The sequence below is a fragment of the Muscardinus avellanarius genome, assembly GCF_963383645.1.
Source record: "Muscardinus avellanarius genome assembly, chromosome: 3".
Classification (NCBI taxonomy): domain Eukaryota; kingdom Metazoa; phylum Chordata; class Mammalia; order Rodentia; family Gliridae; genus Muscardinus; species Muscardinus avellanarius.
In genome coordinates this window covers 337,212-361,555 of record NC_137788.1, presented here as the reverse complement: position 1 = coordinate 361,555, position 24,344 = coordinate 337,212, and the positions used below count along the sequence as shown (strand labels likewise).

Genomic DNA, 24,344 nt, shown 5'->3' with positions numbered 1-24,344 from the left:
TTTGGTGCGCCTGGTGCCTGGCTGGCTCGTGCTCTGCACCTGTGGGTGGTTTTACAGTCTGGTGCCTGGTGATGGCGCCCAGGCTGCCTCCCCTCTGCGGCCTGGCTGCACGCTGCCTCTGGCTCCTGGGAGCCGTCCTTCTGATGGACGCGTCTGCACGACCCGCCAACCACTCATCCACTCGGGAGAGAGCAGCCAACAGGGAGGAGAATGAGATCCTGCCCCCAGACCACCTGAACGGGGTGAAGCTGGAGATGGATGGGCATCTCAACAAGGACTTCCATCAGGAGGTCTTCCTGGGGAAAGACGTGGACGGCTTTGAGGAGGACGCGGAGCCGCGGAGGAGCCGGAGGAAGCTCATGGTCATCTTCTCCAAGTAGGTGCCCACGTTTGCCCGTGAGGAGGGCTGCCTCGAAGCCTGTCGGGAAGAGCTGCTCCCACACAGAGCCAAGGACGGAGCCAGCCGCCCCGAGCTCTTCCCAGCACCCTGGGTCAGCAGGGGGCTGCGAGGGCCGGAGGTGGGCTGTGCCAGGGACCGGGGCTGCTTGGTCACCCCCCACCCCACCCGCCCATGGGTGCTTTGGGGGTCACAGTACCATCAGGCCAGGAGGTGGGCTGTGCTTGGTCACCCCTCCGTCTGCCCATGGGTGCTACAGGGTGGTCACGGCAGTCATGGTACCATTGGGCCAGGGCTGCCTGTGCCGGCTCCCGCAGTCACTGCGAGATCAAGAGTGCTGGCAGCGGGCACACAGGGCCCTGACCGTCCCCGTGCTTTGTTTGTTTGTGACTTCCAGCACTCTGTCCCGAGGCCCCCTTCTTGGACACGTGTTAGGTCCCGGAGGACCTTTCTGTAACCACACCAGGGTGAGGGTGGTTTCAGGGTCCCCCGCAGCACAGAAAGCGAGGTGCAGGAGTGGTTTGGGAGCTGTAGAGGGTCTGTCAGTGGCTGCGCTAACAAGTGCCAGTTGCACACCAGACCGCCCTCCTCCCACCAGCCTGGCCCTGGTCTTCGCATCAGTGCTGGGTGGAGTGTGTCACTGCTCGAGGGGCCTTGTCTGAGACCCACCCATCATCTCTCTACCTGCAGGGTAGACGTGAATACTGACCGGAAGATTAGTGCCAAGGAGATGCAGCGCTGGATCATGGAGAAGACAGCCGAGCACTTCCAGGAAGCTGTGAAGGAGAACAAGATGCACTTCCGGGCCGTGGACCCCGATGGCGACGGTGTGGTGGGCCCAGGCGGTGGAGGGGCAGCCTGGCCGCCCGTGCTGTCTGGGGCCTGAGGGACAGGCTGCAGATGGGGGGCTGGGCCCGAGGGACAGGCAGGGCGCCACGTGGGCACGGGCTGGTCTCGGCCAGAGTGGGGAGCATTTGTTGAAGACGTAGAGCACTAGTGCCCGTGACCCAAGTTCTAGTGCAAAGGGACGCGGCACCTTAGGAGCTCCACGCGGCCAGCCGGGGCCTCGCTGGCCCTGGGGGGACCCCGTTGGCCCAGTGGGTGCGGAGGCAAGCACGGGGCGCTGGTTGCTCCACGATGCCCGCGGCCCTGGCAGTGCACTGGAGCAGGACCTACCCTACAGCTGTCCTTGGCCCAGTGATTTCCACAGGTGCCCTAGGAGAGCACTTTCTTTGCAAGCATCCCACACCCTTACAGATGGAATCTGTTCTTTCAGGCCGCGTGTCCTGGGATGAATATAAAGTGAAGTTTTTGGCGAGCAAAGGCCACAATGAGAAAGAGGTTGCTGATGCACTCAGGAACCACGAGGAGTTCAAAGTGGATGAGGAGAGTGAGTGTCGGGCTGGGAGGTGTGAGGCACAAGTGTTTGTCTGGACAGCGAACCACCAACATGTGACAGCTGCCAAGGGGCCTGCAGGGACAGGACCTTCGACAGCAGTGTGTACAGGCGACCATCGTGGCCTGGGTCCTCAGGAGAAGCCCCAGGCTATCAGGCGCAGCCAGTGGGGCTGGGGTCTGTGCTGGGCTTTGGAGCAGGGAAGTCCCAGCCCCAGCTGTCCAGGAGGTTCCCCTGAGGGGAGGATGTGGTGGGGGACCTGGCAGAGGCCTCCACAGGGTGCCGCATAGGCAGGGCAGGCGCATGGCACCCAGGTCGGAGATCCCTGCCCTGGTGTCAGAGTCGGGCAGTCTGCAGGGCATGAGGAAGGGCCCGGGGGTAGGCAGCAGTGGCCCTGGCCCGGTGCCAGGGATCGCTGTCTCAGGGTTGAGTTCCTGGTTGGCCGGGTTGTAAAGCAGGAGTGGTGGACTGTGCCATCACACCTACTCACTCGCTCAGCCGGTGTGTGCCTTGGCCTAGGATGAGGCTGATGGCGTCCTGTCCCTCCTGCGGTCACTCCTGGGCTGCCATCCTACCCTGTCCTGTTGGGGTTGACCCTTCCCACGGAGCTGGCCTAGAAGGCCTGCACATGCCCCCCAGCTCTCTTCTGAGGTGTGGCTCCTCTGACAGCACCGGGCAGTACCTTGGCCCTCTCTTAATGGTGACCGGCTGCCATCCCAAGACCCGTCAGCGTCACCCTAGGCTGCTTTTGTTTTCTCTCCCCTTTCTCTTTCTCTCTCTCTCTCTCTCTCTCTCTCTCTCTCTCTCTCTCTCTCTCTCTCGGTACTGGGGATTGAACCCCAGAATGTTCTACTTCTGAGCTACACCTCCATCTCTTTTTTTAAATTTTGAAACGGTATCACCAGACATGATGGCACATACCTATAATCTCAGTACTTTAAGAGGCTGAAACAGGAGGAGCAGACGTTTGCAGCCAACCTCAGCAATGCAGTGGGAGCCTCTGCAACTCAGTGAGACCCTGTTTCAGAATAATAAAATAGAAGCCGGGCGTGGTGGGCACGCTTGTAATCCCTGCACTTGGGAGGCTGAGACAGGAGGATCACACAGGTTTGAAGCCAGCCTCAGCTACTTAGTGAGGCTCTCAGCAACTCAGTGAGACCCTGTTTCAGAATAATAAAATAGAAGCTGGGCGTGGTGGGCACGCTTGTAATCCCAGCCCTTGGGAGGCTGAGACAGGAGGATTGCACAGGTTCGAAGCCAGCCTCAGCTACTTAGTGAGGCTCTCAGCAACTTAGTGAGACCCTGTTTCCAAATAAACCATAAAAAATAGGTCTGAAAATATAGCCCGGAGGTAGAAAATCCCCTGGGTTCCACCCCTAGTACCACCCAAAAATAAATAAATAAATAAATAGATAGATAGATAAAATACAGCCGGACTTGGTAGCACATGTTTGTAATCCCAGTACTTGGGAGGCTGAGGCAGGAGGATTGCATGTTTGCAATCAGCCTCAGCTACTTAGTGAGGCCCTTCATAACTTAGACCCTGTTTCAAAAGTGCTGGGGGTGTACCTCAGTGGTAGAATGCCTCTGGGTTCAATCTCTAGTACCACACAAAAAATTTAAAAACTAAAAATTAAAGAAAAAGGTTGGCATGGTGTTGAACACTTATAATCCCTGTACTTGGGAGACTGAGATAGGACTATCTGGGTTCACAAACAGCCTCAGCTCCTTTGTGAGGCCCTCTGAAACTTAGTGAGACCCTGTTTCAAAATAAAGAATAAAAATAAAGAATAAAAATTAGGGTTGGGGGTATAGCTTGGAGGTAGAATACCTCTGGTTTCAATCCCCAGTACCGCAAAAAATAAATAAATGCATAAATACATAAATAAAATAAAAATAGGGCCAGGTGCAGTGGCACACATCTCTAATCCCGGTACTTGGAAGACTGAGACAGGAGGATCGCAGGTTCAAGAACAGCCTCCAGTATAATTAGACTCTCAGCAACCTAATGACACCCTGTTTTAAAACAAAAACAAAAGGCTGGGGGTGTGGCTCACAGATAGAATGTCCCTGATTCTTTCCTCAGTACCACATCAAAAAGAAAAAAGAAGCAGGGTCTCACTGAGGCTGGCCTTGAGACTATGCTCTCTTGTCTTGGCCTTCCAAGTATTGGGATACAGGCATGTATTACTGTACCCAGCTCTTTTTTTTAATATTTTGGAACGAGGTCTCGCTGTGTTTTCAGGTTGGCCTCAAACTCCTGGACTCAGCAGGACGTAGTGGTGCACATATGTAATCCCAGTACTTAGGAGGCTGAGACAGGAGGATCGCAGTTTTGAACACAGCTTTAGCAAGTAGTGAGGCTCATCAACCTAGTGAGACCCTGTTTCAAAATAAAAATTAAGCCAGGCGTGGTGGTGCACACTTGTAATCCCAGCATTTGGGAGGCTGAGACAGGAGGATCGCGGTTCGCGGACAGCCTCAGCTACTTAGTGAGGCCCTCTGCAACTCAGTGAGACTCTGTTTCAAAATAAAGAATAAAAAATTAGGCAGGGGGTGTAGCTCAGAGGTCAAATGCCTCTGGGTTCCATCCCCAGACCCGCAAAAAAAAATAAATAAAAATAAAAATAAAAGGAGCGCCGGGCGTGGTGGCGCACGCTTGTAATCCCCGCGCTTGGGAGGCGGAGACAGGAGGATCGCGCAGGTTCGAGGCCAGCTGCGCTGGCGTAAGAGACCCTGTTTCAAAAATATAAAATAGGTCTGGGAGTGTAGCCCGGAGGTAGAAGGGCTTCCAGGAACCCCAGTACCACCAATAAATAAATAAATAAATAAATAAAAATAAAAATAAAAAATAGGGCTGGGAGCCAGGCGTAGTGGTGCACACTTGTAATCCAAGTACTTGGGAGGCTGAGACAGGAGGATTGCAGGTTCATGGCCAGCCTCAGCTACTTAGGCTCTCCACAATTTAGTGAGACCCCGTTTCAAAATAAAGAATTAAAAATAGGCTGAGGGTGAGCTGGGTGTGGTGGCACATGATCGTAACCCAGCATTTGGGAGGCTGAGACTGGAGGATCGTGGTTCACAGACAACCTCAGCTACTTAGGCCTTCCGCAACTCAGTGACACCCTCTTTCAAAATAAAGAAAAAAATCGGCTGGGGCCGGGCGTGGTGGTGCACACTTGTAATCCCAGCATTCAGGAGGCTGAGACTGGAGGATCACGGTTTGTGGACAGTCTCAGCTACTTTGTGAGGCACTCCATAACTTAGTGAGACCCTGTTTCCAAAAATAAAGAATAAAAATAGGGCTAGGGGTGTAGCTCCATCCTCAGTACCGCAAAAAAAAAAAAAAATAAATTAAAAAAAAAAATAGGCTGAGGGTGTAGCTTGGAGGTAGAATGCCCCTGGGTTCAGTCCTCAGTACCAAAAAACAAAAATCTTCTTGGCCCCAGCAGTCCTTCGCCTAGCCTCCTGAGGGCTGGGAACAGGAGTCACCACTGTGCCTGCCCTCGTCCTGCCCTTCTTGCAGTCTGAGAATGAACCGGTATGACCATGTTCTTCCCCGGTGGCTGATTCATTAATTTTGAATAAGGTCTTACTTGCTTCTCTCTCCTTGTGTTGGCGTTCTGCCTCCAGGTCTTGCTTCATGCTCTCCTTGGACAGCGTCCCTCATGGGCCAGGCGCACAGCTCTGTGGCCATGCTGCAGCCACCTTGGGAGCTAGTTCGCCCCAGGGCCCTTTTGCTGGGTGCCTCTGTCCTGTCTGGACTGCGGCCCTCTTGCCTCGGAGCCTCAGGTGTCCTGCAGGGCCTGTCTCCAGCTCGGCCATGGTCATGGCCACTCTAGGTTCCTCGTTTGGTTTCTACTTGGAGATCCAAGCAGCTGTCAGGGGCCAGGCTGGGAAGCTTGCAGTCAGCACATCCTTCCTGTCCTCCTGAGGGCCCCCTGGGCACAAGTCCTGAGTCCTGGGGCCGCGGCCTCTGAGGGAGGCTGTGCCTCCTCCCTCCCAGCCTCCGGTGCCGCGTGGCTTCAGTCCATGGTTTCAGTCTGTCCTGGGCATGGGGTGCCTGCCTCTCACCAAGGCCCCACCCAGATCCAGAAGGCTCATTTCCAGACCTTTAACAAATTGAAGCAGCAAAGACTCTCTTCCCACATAGGTTCCTGGAGATGTAAGACTTAGGGGGTGGGGTTGGGAAATGGCGCTTTCCCTTGGGTCTCAACATAGCTCTCTGGGCTGCGCTGTCTTCCAACCATCCTGACCAGAGTAAAGGCCTAGGCCTTCCTGGCCTGGCAAGTCTGGCCCATCATGCCATGTCTGGAGAGGCAGGGAGGGGCGGCCTGTGACCCCAGGCCCCTTTGCTTCCACCGCCTCCATTGTAGGGGGAGGGGGTGCTGGGGATCGAACTCAGTACTTCTACCTCCAAGCTACATCTCCAGCTTTGTTTTATTAATTTTGAAATAAGGTCTTACCAAGTTGCTGAGGCTGGCCTCAAACCCACAATCCTGTCTCAGCCTCCCAAGTACTGGGTACTGGGATTACAGGTGTGCACCACCATGGCCTGGCTTCATATTTATTTATTTATTTATTTATTTATTTATTTATTTATTTATTTATGCGGGTCTGGGGATGGAACCCAGGGGCATTCGACCTCTGAGCTATACCCCCTGCCTTATTTTTTATTATTTTGAAACCAGGTCTCACTGAGTTGCAGAGGGTCTCACTAAGTAGCTGAGGCTGTCTGCAAACCGCGATCGTCCGGTCTCAGCCTCCCAAATGCTGGGATTACAAGTGTGTGCCACCATCCCCGGCTTTTTAAAAATTTTTTTAAATTATTTAAATTTTTTGAAACTGTTCTACCTCCAGGCTACACTCCCAGACCTATTTTATATTTTTATTTGGAAATAGAGTCTCTTAAGCCAGCAAGGCTGGCTTCGAACCAATGCGATCCTCCTGTCTCTGCCTCCCAAGCTTGGGGATTACAAGCATGCGCCACCAAGTCCGGCTTAATTTTTTTTTTTTTTTTTTTTTTTTGGTACTGGGGTTCCTGGAAGCCCTTCTACTTCTGGGCTATACTCCCAGACCTATTTTTACATTTTTATTTGGAAACAGGGTCTCCTAAGCCAGTGCGCGTGGCTGGCTTTGAACCTGTGCGATCCTCCTGTCTCTGCCTCCCAAGCGCGGGGATTACAAGCGTGTGCCACCACGCCCGGCTTAATTTTTTAATTTTAAGTTTTTGAGCCAGGGTCTTGCCCAGGCTGTCCTTGAACTCTTGGCACAGACGATCCTCCAGCCTCAGCCCGTGGAGTAGCTGGGGCCACAGGTGAGCACCGGCAAGCCTCGCCCCTCGCTCCTGTCATGTAGAGTAGGTCAGCGTGCCAGTCTGTTGAACAGAAGGCAGTAGAATGTGAAGGCCGCTCCACCTCCCTGTTGGCACTGAGAGTTTGGCCCTGGGGAACCTGGGGGAGGCCTCCCGTGGCAGGTGCAGGCTCTCAGGACACTAGGGCTTGGTCTCCCACCACAGTGGGCCAGGGTGGACACATGACATGTGCGAGGATCCTGGGATGTGTAGGCAGCCCCAGCTCAGGGAGCAAGGGCCGTGCCCAAAGGCTTCACTTGCCCATCTGGGTGTGTCTGTGGGATGCTCACCACTCAGGCCACTTCTAGAAGTTGGGTTTTCTATAGCCGTGCTTCTTTGGTGCTGCAGATGAGGTAAGTAGAGAGGAGCAGAAGTGATGCCATTATGCCTATAATCTCGGTACTTGATCCTCCGCGGTACAGGAGCATCGTAGGTTCAAAGCCGGCCTCAGCAACTTAGGGAGACCCTGTTTCCAGATAGAAAAAGTGCTGGGGATGTAACTCGGAGGTAGAAGGCCCTGGGTTAAGAAGTGATGCCATCGTTCCTGCAGGTTCTTGTGTCAGCCTGTGGCAGCCTCTTCACTTCTGGCTGGGAACGGACAGCTGGGTGCCCTGGGGAAGGTGGGCTTGGGCCGGGCCCTTGGCCTCAAGCCCAGCATGTCCCTCGTGCTGGGCTCTGGGTTCAGGGTACCTCTTGGAGCCTTCTGGACGTTAGCCAGCATCCCTAAGTCCTGGTGCTCACAGACCTGCCCCTCTCAGCACAGGAAGTCCTTGAGAACCTCAAAGACCGCTGGTATCAAGCGGACAATCCCCCTGCGGACTTGCTGCTGACGGAGGATGAGTTCCTGTCATTCCTGCACCCCGAGCACAGCCGGGGCATGCTCAAGTTCATGGTCAAGGAGATCGTCCGGGACTTGGGTAAGGCCTGTCCCCATGCCAAGCCATGTCCAACAGGTGCCAGGCCTGGGGCTGAAAAGTGGGCAGGAGCCTCTGTTCTGCTGCCAGAGGCCCAACTGGGCATTCCAGGCAGGTCTTTTGAGATTTGGGCTAAAATCTAACAAGCTGATCACCTGTGACACGTTCCACCTGGCGTCTGGTGCCAGGTCCCTGCGAGTGTCCACCTCCCTGTGTCCACAGACCAGGACGGCGACAAGCAGCTCTCCCTCCCTGAGTTCATCTCCTTGCCTGTGGGCACAGTGGAAAACCAGCAGGGCCAGGATGTTGACGACAACTGGGTGAAAGACAGGAGAAAGGAGTTTGAGGAGCTCATCGACTCCAACCACGATGGGATTGTGACCATGGAAGAGCTGGAAGTGAGTGGAGACACGCATGCCCCGCGGATGGCCCTGGGGATGTGGGCGTGTGTGCAGGGACCTGTTGTGCCCCATGGGTGGCCAAGGAATGTGGTGTGTGCCCTGTGGATGGCGGGGGATGTGGGCATTGCCTGGAGCATCTGGTGTGCCCTGTGGATGGCCGGGGGATATGAGAGTGTGCCCAGGAGATGTTGGCATTGGCCAGAGCATCTGGTGTGCCTTATGGATGGTGGGGGGATGTGAGCGTGTGCCCAGGGGATGTGGGCATTGGCCAGAGCATCTGGTGTGCCCTATGGATGGTGGGGGGATGTGAACATGTGCCCAGGGGATGTGGGCATTGCCAGGAGTGTCTGGTGAGCCCTGTGGATGGCTGGGGGTGTGAGAGTGTGCCCAGGGGATGTTGGCATTGGCCAGAGCATCTGGTGTGCCCTATGGATGGCAAGGGGATGTGAGCGTGTGCCCAGGGGATGTGGGCATTGCCAGGAGTGTCTGGTGTGCCCTGTGGATGGCCGGGGCTGTGGGCATGTGCCCGGGGATGTGGCATGCACCATAAATGGCTTTCGGGACATGGGCGTGTGCCCTGGGGGTGTGGTGCACCCCGTGGAGGGCCCAGGGGATGTGGTGTGTGTCCTGTGGCACCTGTGTTTGGGGATGTCTATGGCTCTTCTTTCATGGCACCAGAAATTCCAGTGACCTCGAGGCAACATGCAGGTATGGGGGCAGCGCCTGCCCTAGCCCATGTGGGCACCTCCTTGAGCTGTTGCTGCTGGGTTCCATGCTGGACCGGCATTAGATTTGGTACAAGAGCCCTGTGACCCCTGCTGGTAGCCACGTATGGCGTGGCTGGGCTCCCAGCAGCCTGCTGGGCCCCTCCCTGCCCGGTGGCTGCAGGAACCATTTCAGGCCCGGGCAGGTGCTCCAGGGCCCAGCTTCTTCCCCTCTGTGTGTTTACCTTCCATCAGCTTCTTTCAGAAATGCCCTGGCATATGCCACATCCCCACCCTGTAGCCAGTGGGGTGTTTTGAAGGAGGAGACACCTTGTGGTGGTTTGTGGGTGGTTAAGTGGTCGAGCCCAGCTGCCCCGCCCCAGCCCAGGCCGCATCCTCAAGTGTGGGTGGGCAGGGCTGGGCATGCAGGACTGATAAGGATGGGTGCAGGGAAGGGACCTCTGACCTGGGCCTGGCACCCACCGCAGAACTACATGGACCCCATGAACGAGTACAACGCCCTCAACGAGGCCAAGCAGATGATTGCCATTGCCGACGAGAACCAGAACCAGCACCTGGAGCCCGAGGAGATCCTCAAGTACAGCGAGTTCTTCACCGGCAGCAAGCTGATGGACTACGCCCGCAACGTGCACGAGGAGTTCTGAGCGGCAGCCGGGGCCACTGCCGCCCGGCCCATCGCCCGTGAACCTTCCCCCTGCTGCTGTCCCCACCAGGCAGCCCGGGCTCATTAAAGATGTGCTCACTGGCCTGCGTGTCCCTCTGCAGTGCGCGTCCGGGGCGCCCTTCCCCACCCTGGGCCGGCTGTGTGTGCCATCGGTGTCTGCCCTTCCTGATGCCCTGATCACGACATCTTGCTTCTGAGAACTGCTCGTTTGCCAACCACATCAGCACCTGGGCCCCTCGGAGGCGCCCACACCACGGGGAACAGTGTGGCTCCTGCAGTTTCCTTGAAAACTGAAAGACTAAGAATTAGAATGTGCTTTGTGGAAGCCAGAGGCCAGGCAGTAAGGGAGGCACAGGGCTGGGTGGGCCATCAGAGTGGGACCCCTGAGCCGACAGAACCCCACAGGTCCCAGATTGCAGTCTGCGAAAACGCAGGTGCTCGTCACGAGAATTGTTGTTTTATTTATTTGACTGATTGATTCAGTGCTGAACCAGAGCCCAGGGCCTTTCTAATTATTTTATTAATTTACTTTAAAATAGAGTTTGTGTTTTCTCACAGCTTCATTCTTCTGGTGGAAAAACAGAACAAGAGATGAAAGTGGGAAGGGTTGTGGCCAGGCGGCTTCCCCTAGAGTGTTTGAGGTGGCGATTTGGTTAGCAGTGAGGGCTTCACGCTCGGGCTCAGCATTTGATTCTCCAGAGCAGCAGCGAGGCGGGCCGGCAGCTGTGGGCCACGCTGTGTGCGGCGGGCAGGAGGCTCAGGTGGGGTCAGCAACCCCAGGGGGTCCTGGGGAAGTGGGGGGCTCCTGGACGGCCAGACAAGGACCGCTGCTGGTGCTGGTATGGGCAGGGTGCCCTCGAGGCCCCCCGTGGGAGCTGGTCTTTGCCTCGTGGCTCCTTCCTGTCAGCTGTGGGGACATCAAGCCTGGATTGTTTTTTTTTTTTTGGTGGTACTAGGGGTGGAACCCAGGGTCTTTCTACCTCTGGGCTACACTCCCAGACCTTTTTTATAATTTATTTGGAAACAGAGTCTCACAAAGTTGCTGAGAGCCTCACTAAGTAGCTGAGGCTGGCTTCGAACTTGTGTGATCCTCCTGTCTCCAAGCGTGGGGATTACAAGTGTGCGCCACCACGCCCGGCTTAAGCCTGGATTGTTTTGTAGACAAGGACATCAGACATGGGCCTGGGTGGCGGCGGCAGGAGTGTGCCTGCAGGCCCTGGCAGTGCCCAGGTACAGTGCCCATCGGGCCAGCCTGTGCCCCGAGGGCGATGTAGCCCTTAGCACAGGTGGCTGTCAGGTGTGTGTGCCTGGTCCTCTAGGAGCTCTGGCCACCTTTGCCTGGGGCCCAAGGGGCAGCTTTCCCCTGTGGCTGATGAACTAAAGTGGAGAGTGACCCCTCCCCAACCCTGGTGCCTTTGCCCAGGGCCGTGTTCTCCTCTGTGGAGACTGGGGAGCCCAGGTAGGTGGACACAGCCTCTGCAGGGCCTCAGACCTGAGGCCAGCAGCCCAGGACTGCAGGAGCCACCGGGACTCCAGCGTGGTTCTGGGCCAGGCAGCCTCAGGAGGAGGCCCCTTCCCTGCAAGTTGGGTGGACTGGGGGTGCAGACCACATCCAGGCTTCTCTGCCCTCCGGCCACCTGTGGGCATTGCTGACTGCTGGTCAGGTGTGCTATGAGAGCAGAGGGCAGCGGGGAAGGAAGGGTGCTTCAGGGTGGAGGCCTGTACCCCAAGACTGGAGCCTACCCAAGAAGAAACAGAGAAGCCACCCAGCAGTCCCCCTAATCCTAACCCTCAGGCTGGTGGGGGGGGGTTGAGTGTGGCTTGGACCCTCCCTCCCCAGCTTCCTTAGGGGGTGCTGTGTGCTTCTGGGGCCCCCAATATCCTCACTGCTCCGTGGAGGCCTGGAGGAGGCCTTCACTCCGCCCCCACCCCTGCAGCTTGGCCCGAGCCAGGCTGGGAATTCCCTGCAGGTGGTGTGGCCCACCCAGCTCTCACCTGTGCTCCCAGGGTGGGGATTCCCAGCCCTCCCTGCTGCTCATCCTGGGGGGAGTGTTCTCCACATGCAGCTTTGAAAATCAGCTTGGGAATAGACATTCCTGTGGTGACGCAATTTGACTTCATTTTATTGTATTTAATTTGTTTGTGGCACTGGGGATAGAACCCGGGGCAGTCTACCTCTGAGAACACTGCAGCCCTGATTTATCTTTTTTGTTTTGAAACATCTTGCATGTTGGAGGCCAGCCTAGGAACCTTAGCAAGACCTTATTTCCAAATAAATAAAATCAGGCTACCGTGGAACGCTCCTGAGTTCAATCCCCATTACTGCAAATTAATTAAATAACAAGAACAAGGGTATGACAGGGCCAAGGGAGCGCTCTGGCCGCCACCCAACCAGCCCTTTTTTTTCCTTTAGGGCAACAGAGGGATGTCTACATGTGAGAAAAGAAAGTATGTGTGTGTGTGTGTGTGTATTTGCACATGTGCACATCTGGCATGCATGTGTTCCTGCGCGTGCTCACCTTCACACACCCAAGTAGCCTGCATACACTGCCCCGCTGGCCGCGGGTGGCCCAGGTCTGAGTTCAGGACTCCTGCCTCTTCCTGTGGAATTCTCTGAGCATGGCACGCCCTCTGCATACCTGTCCCCTGGTTGGCCTGTGGCCAGAGTGTTCTGGAAGGCAGGGTTGGCCTGGCCATCAGCGGGCACATGTGTGATGTGTTCCAGCACGGGGCAGGGACACACGGGCACGAGTGCTTGCACTCCTTTCCCTCCCCTCCCCTCCCCTTCTCTCCCCTCCCCCATAAGCTCTTATAACCACATCCTGCAAGGAAAAACCCCAGACTCCTGCGAACACAGAGCTGAGGATGTGTGTGGGGGCCCAGCGGCCTGGGCCCGCCGTCGTCCTGCTCATTGGGCTCATGTTTCGAGCCTCGGTGGGGCTCCACTGCCTGGGGGACACCTACCCCAGCGGCCGCAGGTGCTGCCATGAGTGCAAGCCAGGTGAGTGGCCTGACGCGGGGCTGGGCAGTGACGGGGACACGGGGACGCTAGTTCCAGGGGCTCCAGAGGACCTGGTTCCAGGCCTGAGATGGGCCTGCCGTGGCCCTAAGCTGAGCCTGATGCCTCGGCCCTGCTGCAGGCAGCGAGATGGTGAGCCGCTGCACCCACGACAGGGACACGGTGTGCCAGCCCTGCAAGCCTGGCTTCTACAATGAGGCAGTGAACTACGAGGCCTGCAAGACCTGTACACAGTGCAATGAGAGTGAGCCTGCCCACAGCCCTGCCCAGCCACGGCCACAGCCATGTCCACGTGGGGCTGAGGACGAAGCCCCAGCGGCGCAGCCTGCAGCGCCCTGGCCGAGGCAGCAGGCACCTCCCAGGGGCTTCCCCACCGTCCTGGCTAGGCCACGTGGAGCTGGTGCGGAGCACATGCTGACCACCTGGCCAGGCCTGCGCAGCATGGGCAGCGAGGCCTGGGAGCAGGGGCCTCAAGGGGCTTGACTTAGGTGCTGCGAGCCGGGATGGGGGGCCAGAGCTGCCAGGGCTGTCCCCAGGGCCATGCGACAAGGGATACAGCTGCCAGGGAGCAGGTCTTGGGAGGGGAGGGGCCCACAGAAGGGCCTGGGGCGAGACTGCACAGCCTCCTGCCTTGGCCTCTGTCCACACCAAGAGGAGGCAAGCCCGCCTCTCCTGGGCCCTGTCCACAGCCCCTGTCTGACACCTCCAGGAAGTGGCAGTGAGCTCAAGCAGAATTGCACACCTACAAGGGACACCGTGTGTCGCTGCAGGCCAGGCACCCAGCCCCGCGGCAGCTACAAGCTGGGAGTCGGTGAGCCTCTGCAGGCCCCTAGCCTGCCCTGGGTGGGCGTGACCACGGCAGCCTGCTGAGGGGTCAGGCCCACATGCCCGCCCCTCATGTCCTAGGCCTGGGCTCTGGTGAGCTGCATGCCCGTGCTGTGCACCAGGCCAGGCCTGGAGCCCCATGGTGGGTCAATACCACACTGGGACTCAGCTCCCTGGTCAGGGCCAGTGGGCAGGACGTGGGCGGGGGGCTTCCAGAGGCAGAGCCCCTGCCCACCCTCTTGCCATGAGAATGAGCACCAGCCTGCCAGGCCCCAATTCCAGAAACGTCCTGGTTGGAGGCTTGCTGGGCACAGTCTAGTAGCTGGCCTGCCTGGTCTCCACTGCAGACTGTGCCCCCTGCCCTCCTGGCCACTTCTCCCTAGGCGACAACCAGGCCTGCAAGCTCTGGACCAAGTGAGTGTGGTGCTGGCGGGTGGATGCTGGGGCACTGGAGGGGCTGGGGCCGGGGGGTGGGTCAGGACAGGCAAGCTCTGGGGGCCTGCACTCCAACAGCCCCTCCAGGAGTCCCTGCTGTGGAGTAGGGGCATGCATACTCCAGCCCAGACCCCAGCAGTAGGTTGGCGTCCGTGCCACCCACAGCCAGGAGGCCCGTCCTGGGGCCTTGGCTCTAAGGAGGAGAATGCAACATGGGCTGGGGCAGGCACGGGGCACAGGAGGAGGAGGCTGCCTCAAGGTAGCCACGCGTGGACCCCCACATCTCTGACCTGACGCACTTCCCAGCTGCACCTTGATTGGGAAGCGGACCCTGCGGCTGGCCAGCTCTGGATCAGATGCTGTCTGTGAGGGCAGAAACAGCCCGGCCACACTTCCCTGGGAGGCCCAGGGCCCCGCAGCCCAGCCCACCACCGCCCAGCCCACCGCGGCCTGGCCCAGGACCTCCCAGGGACCCTTCACACCTCCTGTGGGGGCCCCCAGGGGTAAGGGGCTCTGCCCGTCAGGGGACAGGAAAGCGGGGGCCAGGTGGTGGAGCCCACTCAGTGACACCCTCTTACAGGCCCCGCGCTGGCCACCGTCCTGGGCCTGGGTCTGAGCCTGCTGACCCCCATGGCTGTTCTGCTGGTCTTGTACCTGCACCGAAGGGTCTGGATGTCACCCAGTGCCCCCAAGCCTCTTGGTGAGTGCCCACTGTGCCCAGCCCAGCTTCCTGGGTGAGGTGACCGCCGGCACTGCTCATTATTCCCTCCCAGAGGGAAACGCCGTCTCGGACCCCATTCAAGAGGAGCAGGCGACGACTTGACGACTGCCAGGCCAAGAGAGCCCTGGGGCGGCAGCCGCCCTGCTCTCCCTGCTGTTCTTGGTGCTGGCCGGCTCTTGGGCTCACCTATGTATGTTGTGCATACCCCTGCCCGGGCGGCACCCTAATAAACATGTGGAGACTGTGGGTCTGCGGCTGGCATGGGTGGGGTCTCGCCATGTGGGTGGGGTCTGCTCAGAGTCCCTTGTGAGTGGGGATGTGGAGTGAGGGGCTGAGCGTGCCCCAGTGGAAGTGCTGGGGGCCCAGGCCTGGCAGCTTATCGGGAGTCCAGTCTCTGCTCCCAGCGGACCCTAAGGCCTTGCCTACGTAGGGGGCCCTGGCCAGGCCCTGGCAAGAGCAGGCAGGGACCGAGTGCCCTGGGCACCAGGGGTGCACTGTGAGTCACGGGCTGCCATCCAGCCCCGGTAGCTCAGGGGTGACCAGTGCTGGCCTTCCTCTCCAGCACCCAAGCCCCACCCTGTCCACACCTGGCGGGCGCTGTCCCGGGATCCCCACTGGACACCACCGTGGAAATCCTGGCCCTGGACAGCCAAGGTCCATGTCCAAGCAGAGGGCAGCCAAGGACAACCACTTGGCCTGAGACTTAGCCCCTGAGACTCACCATTCCCTCCTGGGCATTCACCTCAGAGACAAAAGTGCCTGTGTGTGGACAGTGTCCACAGCTTTCCTGTGTAAGAGCCCCCAGGGGGAAACCCCAGACAGCCACTAGCAGCTGAGTGGGCAAACTAACTGCAGTGAGCGAGGGGGCTCCCAGGCCTGTGCTGACCCAGAGCTGAGTGCTGGAAGAGGAAGCCACAACTGGCCCCAAGTACTGGGGCCCAGGCTCCCAGGGCAGAGCGCCGGAGGCTCCTGAGCCTGCATGCAAAGGCCCACTGGGCGTGCCAGCCATGCAGGCACTGCCTCGAGGCAGGGAGGCCAGTCAGTGTCTCGTGTCCCGTGTCAGGAGCGACTGCCACAAGAGCGGAGCCCCCGGGCAGGCGCGGACCGGCCCTCACCTGGCCTCCAGCAGCCTGTGGCCCCCTGGCAGCCACGCCCCCCGGTGCTCCACCTGCCACCATGGCCAGGCCTCGGCCCTCCCGTGGCTCTCTCTTGGCCTCAAGCTCTGGCTCTCCTCCCTACGGCTTCTCTGACAACCCTGAGCCCCTACCAGGGAAGCGGCTGTTCTGGGTCTGCTCAGCACATGTGCAGAAGGCCAGAGAGGAAGAGTGGGGACTGGATCCTGAGGGGCCTGAGAGGTCAGAGGTCATGGGAAGGAGGCCCCATACTGGGCAGCTCTGCAGCCACTTGCTCTAGGCACAGCCTCTAGCCCTTCTAAAGTCCCTGCCCACTTCAGACCTCCTGGCTGCTTCCCCAGCCTGGACATCTCTGGCCCTGCCCCAACGCTAGGCATCTTGCTTCTGTGCTGTCTCTGCACACTCTCCATCCCTTGGTCCTTAAGAGGTGCAAACTCTCCACACAGGCCTTGCCTGAACCCCAGGCCTGGGTGTCCTGCCCTGACGGTCCGTGGAGCCCCACGGCCTGGGCACCGGCTCTGCCAGGGGTCAGGCCAGCCATCTGCCCCCTCCTAGGAAACATGAGGATTCCCCAGGGGCCGTGCTGCCAGGGACCCTGGGAACCAAGAGCTGTGAATACGGGAAAGTAGAGGCGAGCAGATAAGAATCACCTTCCTCCCAACGCCCAGTTACAGAAGCTGCTCGGCGCGGGCACCGGGCGGGCCTTCCCCGGCGGGCAGGACAGGAAGGCTGACGTGAGCGCTGACATTTGCTGCCTTCACCCCTCCCCGTGGCCTTGTCCCGGTCTCCCAGGCACACGACCTGTGTCCTTTGGCCACCATGGTCTGTGTGGCTGTCACGGGGCACCTGGCCTCCCGAAAGAAGCCCCCGTCCAGCTCTCAAGACAACCTGCAGCTCCTGGTCTGGAGGCTCAGGCCCCCTGTGAGCCCCGCCCCTGCTTCCTGCCAGCAAGGGGCTCACAGTGGGGCCGGCAGGGTACTGCATGCTGGTGTGGGCCCTCTGTGTGTATATCATACTGGGGATGGAATCCAGGGCCTTCTGCCTATGCTCCCAGCCTGTCTTTCTTTCTTTCTTTCTTTCTTTCTTTCTTTCTTTCTTTCTTTCTTTCTTTCTTTCTTTCTTTCTTTTTCTTTCTTTCTACTGGGGATGGAACCCAAGGGCATTCTTCCTCTGAGCTACACCTCTAGCCTTTTTTTTTTTTTGTGGGTTTGGGGATGGAACCCAGGGGCATTTGACCTCCGAGCCACACCCCCTGCCCTATGTTTTTATTCTTTATTTTGAAACTGGGTCTCACTAAGTCGCAGAGGGCCTCACTAAGTAGCTGAGGCTGTCTGTGAACCGCAATCCTCCTGTCTCAGCCTCCCGAATGCTGGGATTACAAGCGTGTGCCACCATGCCCGGCTTCTAGCCTTATTTTTTATTCTTTGTTTGGAAACAGGGTCTCACTGAGTTGTAAAGGGCCTCACTAAGTAGCTGAGGCTGGCCATGAACCCGGCTTCTCCTGTCTCAGCCTCCCAAATGCTAGTATTACAAGCGTGCATCACCATGCCCAGCTTTATTTCTTGTTTGAAACAAGGTCTCACTAGGTTGCTAAAGGCCTCACTAAGTTGCTGAGTCTGACTTTGAATCTGCTATCCTCCAGTGTCAGCCTCTCAAGTGCTGGAACTATAGGTGTGCGCCACCATGCCAACTCTCTTAGGTCTTTAGTCTTTTTTTTTTTTTTTTTTGGTGGTACTGGGGTTCCTGGAAGCCCTTCTACCTCCGGGATACACTCCCACGGGCTACACTCCCAGAACTATTTTTTTAACTTTTTTATGTGGAAACAGGGTCTCTTAAGCCAGCGAGGCTGGCTCAGAGCCAGCACGATCCCCCTGTCTCCGCCTCCCAAGGGCAGGGATTACAAGCGTGTGCCACCATGCCCTGCCGCCTTTTTTTTTTTTTTTTTAAACAAGGGTCTCACTGAGTTGGGAAGGGCCTCGCTAAGTAGCTGAGGTTGTCCGAGAACCGCGATCCTCTGCTCTCCACCTCTGAATGCTGAGATTACAAGTGTGCGCCACCATGCCCGGCCTCTCAGGTTTTTAAAGCAGGCAGGTGCACTGTCCATCCTGCTTTGGCCCTTGCTCCTCTGCGCCTTTGCCTAGAGCCCAGGTAGGGCTGGTGTCTTCCCTTTCACCCTGTGCTCAGGACCACCTCCCCCCCCAGGGCCAGGGCTGAACAAAAATTCCTGGGCCTCTCAGAGAAGAGGTTCCACTCAGCCGGGCGTGGTGGCGCACGCTCGTATCCTAGCATTTGGGAGGCTGGGACAGGAGGATCATGGTTCGTGGACAGCCTCAGCTACTTAGTGAGGCCCTTTGCAACTCAGTGATACTCCTCTGTTTCTAAAATAAAGAATAAAAATAGGGCTGGAGTGTAGCTCAGAGGTAGAATGCCCCTGGGTTCCATCTCCAGTATTGAAAATAAAAAAAAAAGAAGAAGAAGAAGAAGAAGAAGAAGAAGAAGAAGAAGAAGAAGAAGAGGAGGAGGAGGAGGAGGAGGTGCTACTCTAGGTGCCTGAGGCACAGTGCTCTAGAGACTCCTCCCTGTGGACACAACCCTGATCATATCCCTGAGACTCCACTGTCTACTCCAGCATTCCCACGTTGCCATGGCGTTCCCTGTGTGCCTCAACTGGAGGGCTGAAAATATGGCTGAGCAATCCAGGGAGGCTTCCTGGCAGAGGCCGACAGGATCAGAGAGAAGAGGCTGGGTCTGGGGCTCCATCTGGGGCTCCTGCTCTGGTCCATCCTGGATGCTTGTCTGAGACTGTGCGTACAAGTGGCTCCAAGTGGGGCACAGTGGCACACGCCTGTATTTTCAGCAACTCAGTCGGTGAAGGCAGGAGGATCACAAGTTCGAGACCAGCCCGGGCAACTTAGTGAGACCCTGTCCCCAAATAAAAGGGCTGGGGTGTGACTCAGTGGTAGGGTACTTGCCTAGCATGCTGAAGGCCTTGGGCTCCATCCCCAGCACCTTGAAAAAAAGAAAAAACAAAACTCAAAGAAATGTTCCCAAGTATGAGACCAGAGAAATCAGGCTGGAGGCACGCTGACCTTCCTGGAGAGGCCCCAGAGGACCTCCATCTCTGAGGGGCTCCCTGGAGTGGGGGAGGCGAAGGGGGCCCTCTGGGGGCCTCACAGAGCCGCAGCAGCCCACGGTATGCATCTGGAGGCCCCTCTGCACCTGCGGCAGCAGCTGGGCCGGGGCGGGGGACTTGTTCTCCTTCCCTAGAGATCTTTCCAGGCTCCTCCCGAGGGGGGCTGCGGCTGAGGCTGTTTGGTGACTTCTGGACGATGAACGGCTTCATCCCACCCCCAGTGGGTGCACGAGGTCTCGAAGCGCCCTGCCAGTCGCCCTAGGAAGCTAGGAAGCGGGAGAGCCCGGGGCGGGCGGGTAGGCGGGGCAGGGCGGGGCAGGGCGCCTAGATTAGGCCGAGCCTCCAGAACGCCCTGCTCAAGAGTGAGGCGGGCACGATGGGCCGGAGAGACGCCCTGTGCAGGGTCGGAGTTGGTGTGGTGCTGCTCTGTGCGCTGGGCCTGGGGCAGCGCCACGCCGAGGGGCCGAGCTGCGGCCCGGGCCGGCTGCGGCGCGGGACGGGGCCGGACTTGCGTTGCTGTGGCTCCTGCGCCCCGGGTGAGCGCCCAAGCCTGGGAGGGGCCTGCGGGGGGGGGCCTCCCGCCCACCCCACCGCCCAGCCTGGCCCCGGAGGTTGGGCGAGCTTTCCGAGGTTAGAGCCTGGGTCTCCGGGCTCCCTCCCAGCAGAGGGAGGTTCGTGTTGGCCAGTGCCCGAAAGGCAGGGAGCAGGAAGCAGGGGTAGGAGCCCCCCAGAGCCTCTCCCAAGGGGAGAGTGGGGTCCTGTCAGAGGGTCAAAGTTTGGCCACCACCCAGGCCACTTCCTGCCCATCTTGGGCTCCCAGTGCCTTCCTCTGCCCTGCCTGCTGCCCTGCAGCTGTGGGTAAGGGGCTGTCTGAGGTGAGATGGCTGGGCTTCTCCTAGGCCTGGGGCTGGGCATGGCTCTGAGGACCAGGCTTCTGTGGCAGAGCTGGGCACTGATGTAGACACCCTCTGAGGCATCCCTGGGGTCTGTGGGCAGGGAGAGCACATGCGGGTTGGGAGGGGCCATGGACCCTCAGAGAGCCCCCTGAGGACTCTCAGGTCCAGTGTGCATGTGGAAGGTCACATGTGCAAGGAGCTGTCCTCCTGAGAGGCAGAGGCAGAGCTGAACAGAGCCAGGGGTGGGCCGGGGGCACTCTGGAGATGAGGGGCTCTGCGTGAGGTCAGCGGCTCATTACCATCTCCCCAACCCTACAGAGGAGAAAATCTGCCCTGAGCGGGACTGCGTGTGTGTCCAGCCTGAGTTCCACTGTGGAGACCCGCAGTGCAATACCTGTAAGCACCACCCCTGCCCGCCAGGCCAAGGGGTACAGCCTGAAGGTAGGTTCCTCAGAGGCGCTGCCGGCAGCCCGGGTCCTCGATGACCAGGGACTTGAGCTGGCAGGGCCGGAGCCCAGGGAGTGGGTGTGCAGCAGGGACGTGTGTATTTAGAGGGATGCTTCCTGTGGGGCGCAGGTACCTCTGGGCAGGTGGCCACCAGTGTGCTGGGTCCTCTAAGGCCGGGTGGGCCAGGCATCCTGAGGGTACCCTCGGAACTCCCGCTGGCCACACAGCTTTCGGGGACCCCGTCCCCCTCAGCCTGGGCTTCTGCTTATGCCCCCAGGGCTGGCTGTGAGGGCCCGTAGGAGTGACCAGGGCCTGTCCAGCTCTCAGACCTCCACTGTGACTGTGGCACAGGCCCTGCCACCGGCTCTGTCCCTCGGGAGGTGCAGGGATAGACGGAGAGTGCCTGCCCTGGAATGGGCACCCGTTGGTGCAGGTTATCCAGAACCCCAGTCCTATGTGCCTCAGAGGCCTCTGGGAAGCAGATGACGTGTGGGGTCAGACCCCAGATGGAGCCTTGCGCCAGCCTGACCCCGTCTCATGCCCCAGCAAGCCCTGCAGGCTGTCTGTCAATGTGTCTGTCCCCAGGGAAATTCAACTTTGGCTTCAGGTGTGTTGACTGTGCTGCGGGGACCTTCTCCCAGGGCCGCGAGGGCCGCTGCAGACCATGGGCAGAGTGAGTGCTGTGGGGAGCCTTGGGGAGCCCAGGCCTCCACAGGAGCCTCCAGTCCCTCCCAGGGGTTGTGTGGCCAGCCCTGAGGCCCAGACAGAAGTCTTCGCAGGGCTGCGGAGCGCCTGGCTGACGGAGTCTGTCTGTGCCCTAGCTGCGACCAGCTTGGGTTTCTCACCGTGTTCCCGGGGAACAAGACACACAACGCCATGTGTATCCTGGGACCACTACCCACTGAGCCACGCAGCCACCTGACCACTGTCTTCCTTGCTGTGGCCACCTGCGTCCTCGTCCTGACCACAGTCCAGCTCGGCCTGCACATCTGGCAGCTGAGGCAGCGGCACACGTGGCCTCGAGGTCAGTTGTGTCCTGGGGGAGTAGGAGGTGGCCCCTGGCCACCAGCTGACCACTGCCCCTCCGCAGAGGCCCAGCCCCCCGCAGAGGCATTGCTGCCGCTGGCTGAGGACGCCTGCAGCTGCCAGTTCCCTGAGGAGGAGCGAGGGGAGCATCTGGAGGAGAAGGGCCAGCTGGGAGACCGGTGGGTGTGAGGCCTGGCCGCACTCAGGAGCAGCTGCACCCCGAGCCAGACCCCCGGAGCTTGCCCAGGCTGGCCCTCGGGCATGGCGCCCTGGCTCTGCTCTGCACCCTGCTCTGGGCCCGGCCCTGCTCCCCTCAACGGTGGAAGTGGGTGTAGGGTGGCATCAGTGGGGAGTCTCCCGGACTCTGCAGAAAGATTCTGGCCACGGCTGGGCTGTGGAGAGACACAGCCGCGCTACCGTCCTCCCTGGGCAGGGTCTGCCCCCATGGGTGCACAGTGCCTAGCGCAGTACAAGGCTGCAGGTGGTCTTTTAAATAAACCCTTGTCCAGTGACCTGAGTGGGTGGACTGGGGCCAGGAAGGAGGCAGGGTACCCAGGGCCCATCTCCAGGGCAGCTTGTCCATGCGTGCCTGCGGACTCTCCCCAGGTGGGGTTATAGGGCACAGGTGGGGCCTTTCCAATCCTGGGCACAGGCACTTGGCAGGGGCCACCAGGAGGAGGTGTCCATGCTGGACCCTGCCCCCTTGGCCTCTAGGCAGAACCACCTCCCCTGACCCGTCTGGCCCGTGCCGTGCAGTGCGTCCTGAACTCCTCAGGCCATGGAGTCCGGCTCTACTGTGCTTCCTGGCTCTCACATGCTCAGGCTGCCTCCGCCAGGCGGGGTCCTCCAAGTGGTCTCTCCTCTGAGCCTGCTTTGGAGCATGGCTCTGGGGGCCTGCCCAGCACAGCACCCTCCCACCCGCCTGGCAGCTGCAGCTGCTCTTGGGGAGATCTGATAAGGATGCCTTGGCACAGCCGGCAGGGAGTGGCAGGCCAGTGGGAACCAGTCTCTGCGGTACCCTCAGGCCTCTGCATACCTGGCCATGGCCCACAGCCCCCACGAGTGCCTGTTGTCTCCTCTGCCCAGCCCTGGCTCACAGGCTTAGGAGGGGCTGGAGGCGAAGGTGCGTGGCTCTGGGGTGCAGATCATGAAGAGCCAGGGCACACAGGGATACCTGGGATGTGCTGGGCAGGGGACAGCTCTCTCCCCCTCTAGTCCCCCATTCCCGGCCGCTCGCTGGGGACAGGGCATGAACATTCTTGTCAAAACCTTCTCCGAGCTGGGTGCCCACCCTCACCGAGGTTCTGAGCATGAAGCCCTCATAGGGGCTCAAGTGCCAGTCGCTGAAGGGCTCTGGGTCGCTCTTTGGGCCTTCCTGCCTTGCCCCGTGGCCCACAGGGCTCTCGCCCTCCCTCTGCAGTTGGGGTGTCCCCAGAAAACACCGCAGAGCGGCATGCAGGTGCCTGGGGCTGGGCTGACTCAGCTGGAAATTCCTGGTGGGCCGCCTGGCGGGGCGATGGATGGCGCCAAACCTCAGCGCGGGGGCGCAGGACTGACGTAGAGCTGCGGGGGATTCCACAGGCAGAGCACCAAGGGCCGGGCCTTGGGTGGGTGGGGGTCCAGTGGCTTCCTGCAGCCCCACCCCAGTCCGGGCCTGGCGTTGGTCCACCTGTGAGCAATCCAAGGAGATCTGGAGTACTGGGAGGCTGGTGGGGGCATAGGGGCAGTGCCCAGCTGCTGGAAGGTGTGATCTGAGACGGGGTGCTGGGGGGCCCCACCAGCTGAGCCCGACCCGGGCTGGCCCCACCCCACAGGAGGCTCTCTAGCTCCGGAAAACCTCAGCGCCCCTGACCCCCCAACCCCCACCACCAGTGTGTAGATTTCGTTCTGCCTCAGATAAGGGCCCAGCGGCTATCTCAGTTCCGGCGGCTATCTCAGTTCCCAGAAGTGCTTCCGGCCACAGCTGGTGGCTCCCGGCCCAGCCTTCACCCCTCTTCTGGCGGAAGAGACCCCTCCCTCCCTTTTCTGAAGTCTGGACTGGCCCTGGTGGGTTGAGAGTAGGAAGAGCCCTCTTTCTACCAGCCCCCCACCCAGCCTGGCTGGGACAGCTGCCGGGGTCCTTGAAGGGCCGGTGTCTCCTGGCCCCCAGCTGTTAGGATGTGCCCCACTGGCCAGGTAGGCCCAGGTCTTCCCTCAGAGGACGGCAGAGCACTTTCTGGGGTGGGGAGGGAGGCAGATCTCCCATACACCCACCTATTCATTTTGGGGGGTATTTTCTAGAGATGGCGGTTCAGCCAAGGACTGCTCTGACCCCCTTCTTGTTTTCAAAGGGGAGAAGGGCTGGGGGTAGGTGTGCAGGGACCTCCAGGAACCTCGAGCCTTCAGCTGAAGCCAAGGTGCTCAGCAGACCTTGGGCGCCAAGGCAGTGTGTGTGGTATGAGGGATGAGGGGGCCCCCAAAGTAGAGCCTAAAGGGATAAACGGGGGTCAGAGTTGGGGGCTTAACCATCCATAGGGTTTTTTTTTGTGTGTGTGTAGGGGGTACTGGAATTGAACCCCAGGAGCATTTTACCTGCAAGCCACACCCCAGCCTTTTTTATTTTCAAAGAGTCTCATTAGGTTGCTGAGGCTGGTCTCCAACCTGCGATCTTGTCTCAGTCTCCCAGGTAGGCTTGGGAGGGAGTTGTTGGCCTCCCCAACACACCCAGCTACCCCCCCGCCCATGCCTTCCTCTGGTGGAAAACACTGCTTGAGTCCCCCACCCATCAGCAGGACCTGCAGGAGAGCAAGGGGAGAGGAGGAGGAGGAGGAGGAGGAGGACAGACGTGGGGGGAGGAATCTCAGGCCCACTGGACTCTGC

The 24,344-nt window shown here is 59.3% G+C and overlaps 3 protein-coding genes across 3 annotated transcripts; all 3 read left to right on the top strand.

Annotated features, from left to right (window-relative positions):
• Nucleotides 1-71: 71 nt before the first annotated feature.
• On the top strand, nucleotides 72-9,830 carry SDF4 (stromal cell derived factor 4; the record flags this gene model as incomplete). Its single annotated transcript, XM_080692351.1, has 6 exons — nucleotides 72-376; nucleotides 1,088-1,224; nucleotides 1,674-1,787; nucleotides 7,905-8,063; nucleotides 8,283-8,458; nucleotides 9,654-9,830. The coding sequence occupies 6 exons, from the start codon at nucleotides 72-74 to the stop codon at nucleotides 9,828-9,830; spliced, it is 1,068 nt and encodes a 355-aa protein (XP_080548477.1).
• Nucleotides 9,831-11,026: 1,196 nt separating this feature from the next.
• On the top strand, nucleotides 11,027-14,952 carry TNFRSF4 (TNF receptor superfamily member 4; the record flags this gene model as incomplete). Its single annotated transcript, XM_080692704.1, has 8 exons — nucleotides 11,027-11,120; nucleotides 12,657-12,855; nucleotides 12,995-13,113; nucleotides 13,579-13,680; nucleotides 14,042-14,108; nucleotides 14,436-14,632; nucleotides 14,710-14,829; nucleotides 14,903-14,952. The coding sequence occupies 8 exons, from the start codon at nucleotides 11,027-11,029 to the stop codon at nucleotides 14,950-14,952; spliced, it is 948 nt and encodes a 315-aa protein (XP_080548830.1).
• A 4,540-nt stretch (nucleotides 14,953-19,492) lies between these two features.
• TNFRSF18 (TNF receptor superfamily member 18) lies at nucleotides 19,493-21,674 on the top strand (the record flags this gene model as incomplete). The annotated part of the gene is made up of 4 exons (XM_080690893.1): nucleotides 19,493-19,652; nucleotides 20,331-20,453; nucleotides 21,045-21,132; nucleotides 21,281-21,674. 4 exons carry the CDS (start codon nucleotides 19,493-19,495, stop codon nucleotides 21,672-21,674), a joined length of 765 nt encoding a protein of 254 aa, XP_080547019.1.
• Nucleotides 21,675-24,344: the final 2,670 nt, after the last annotated feature.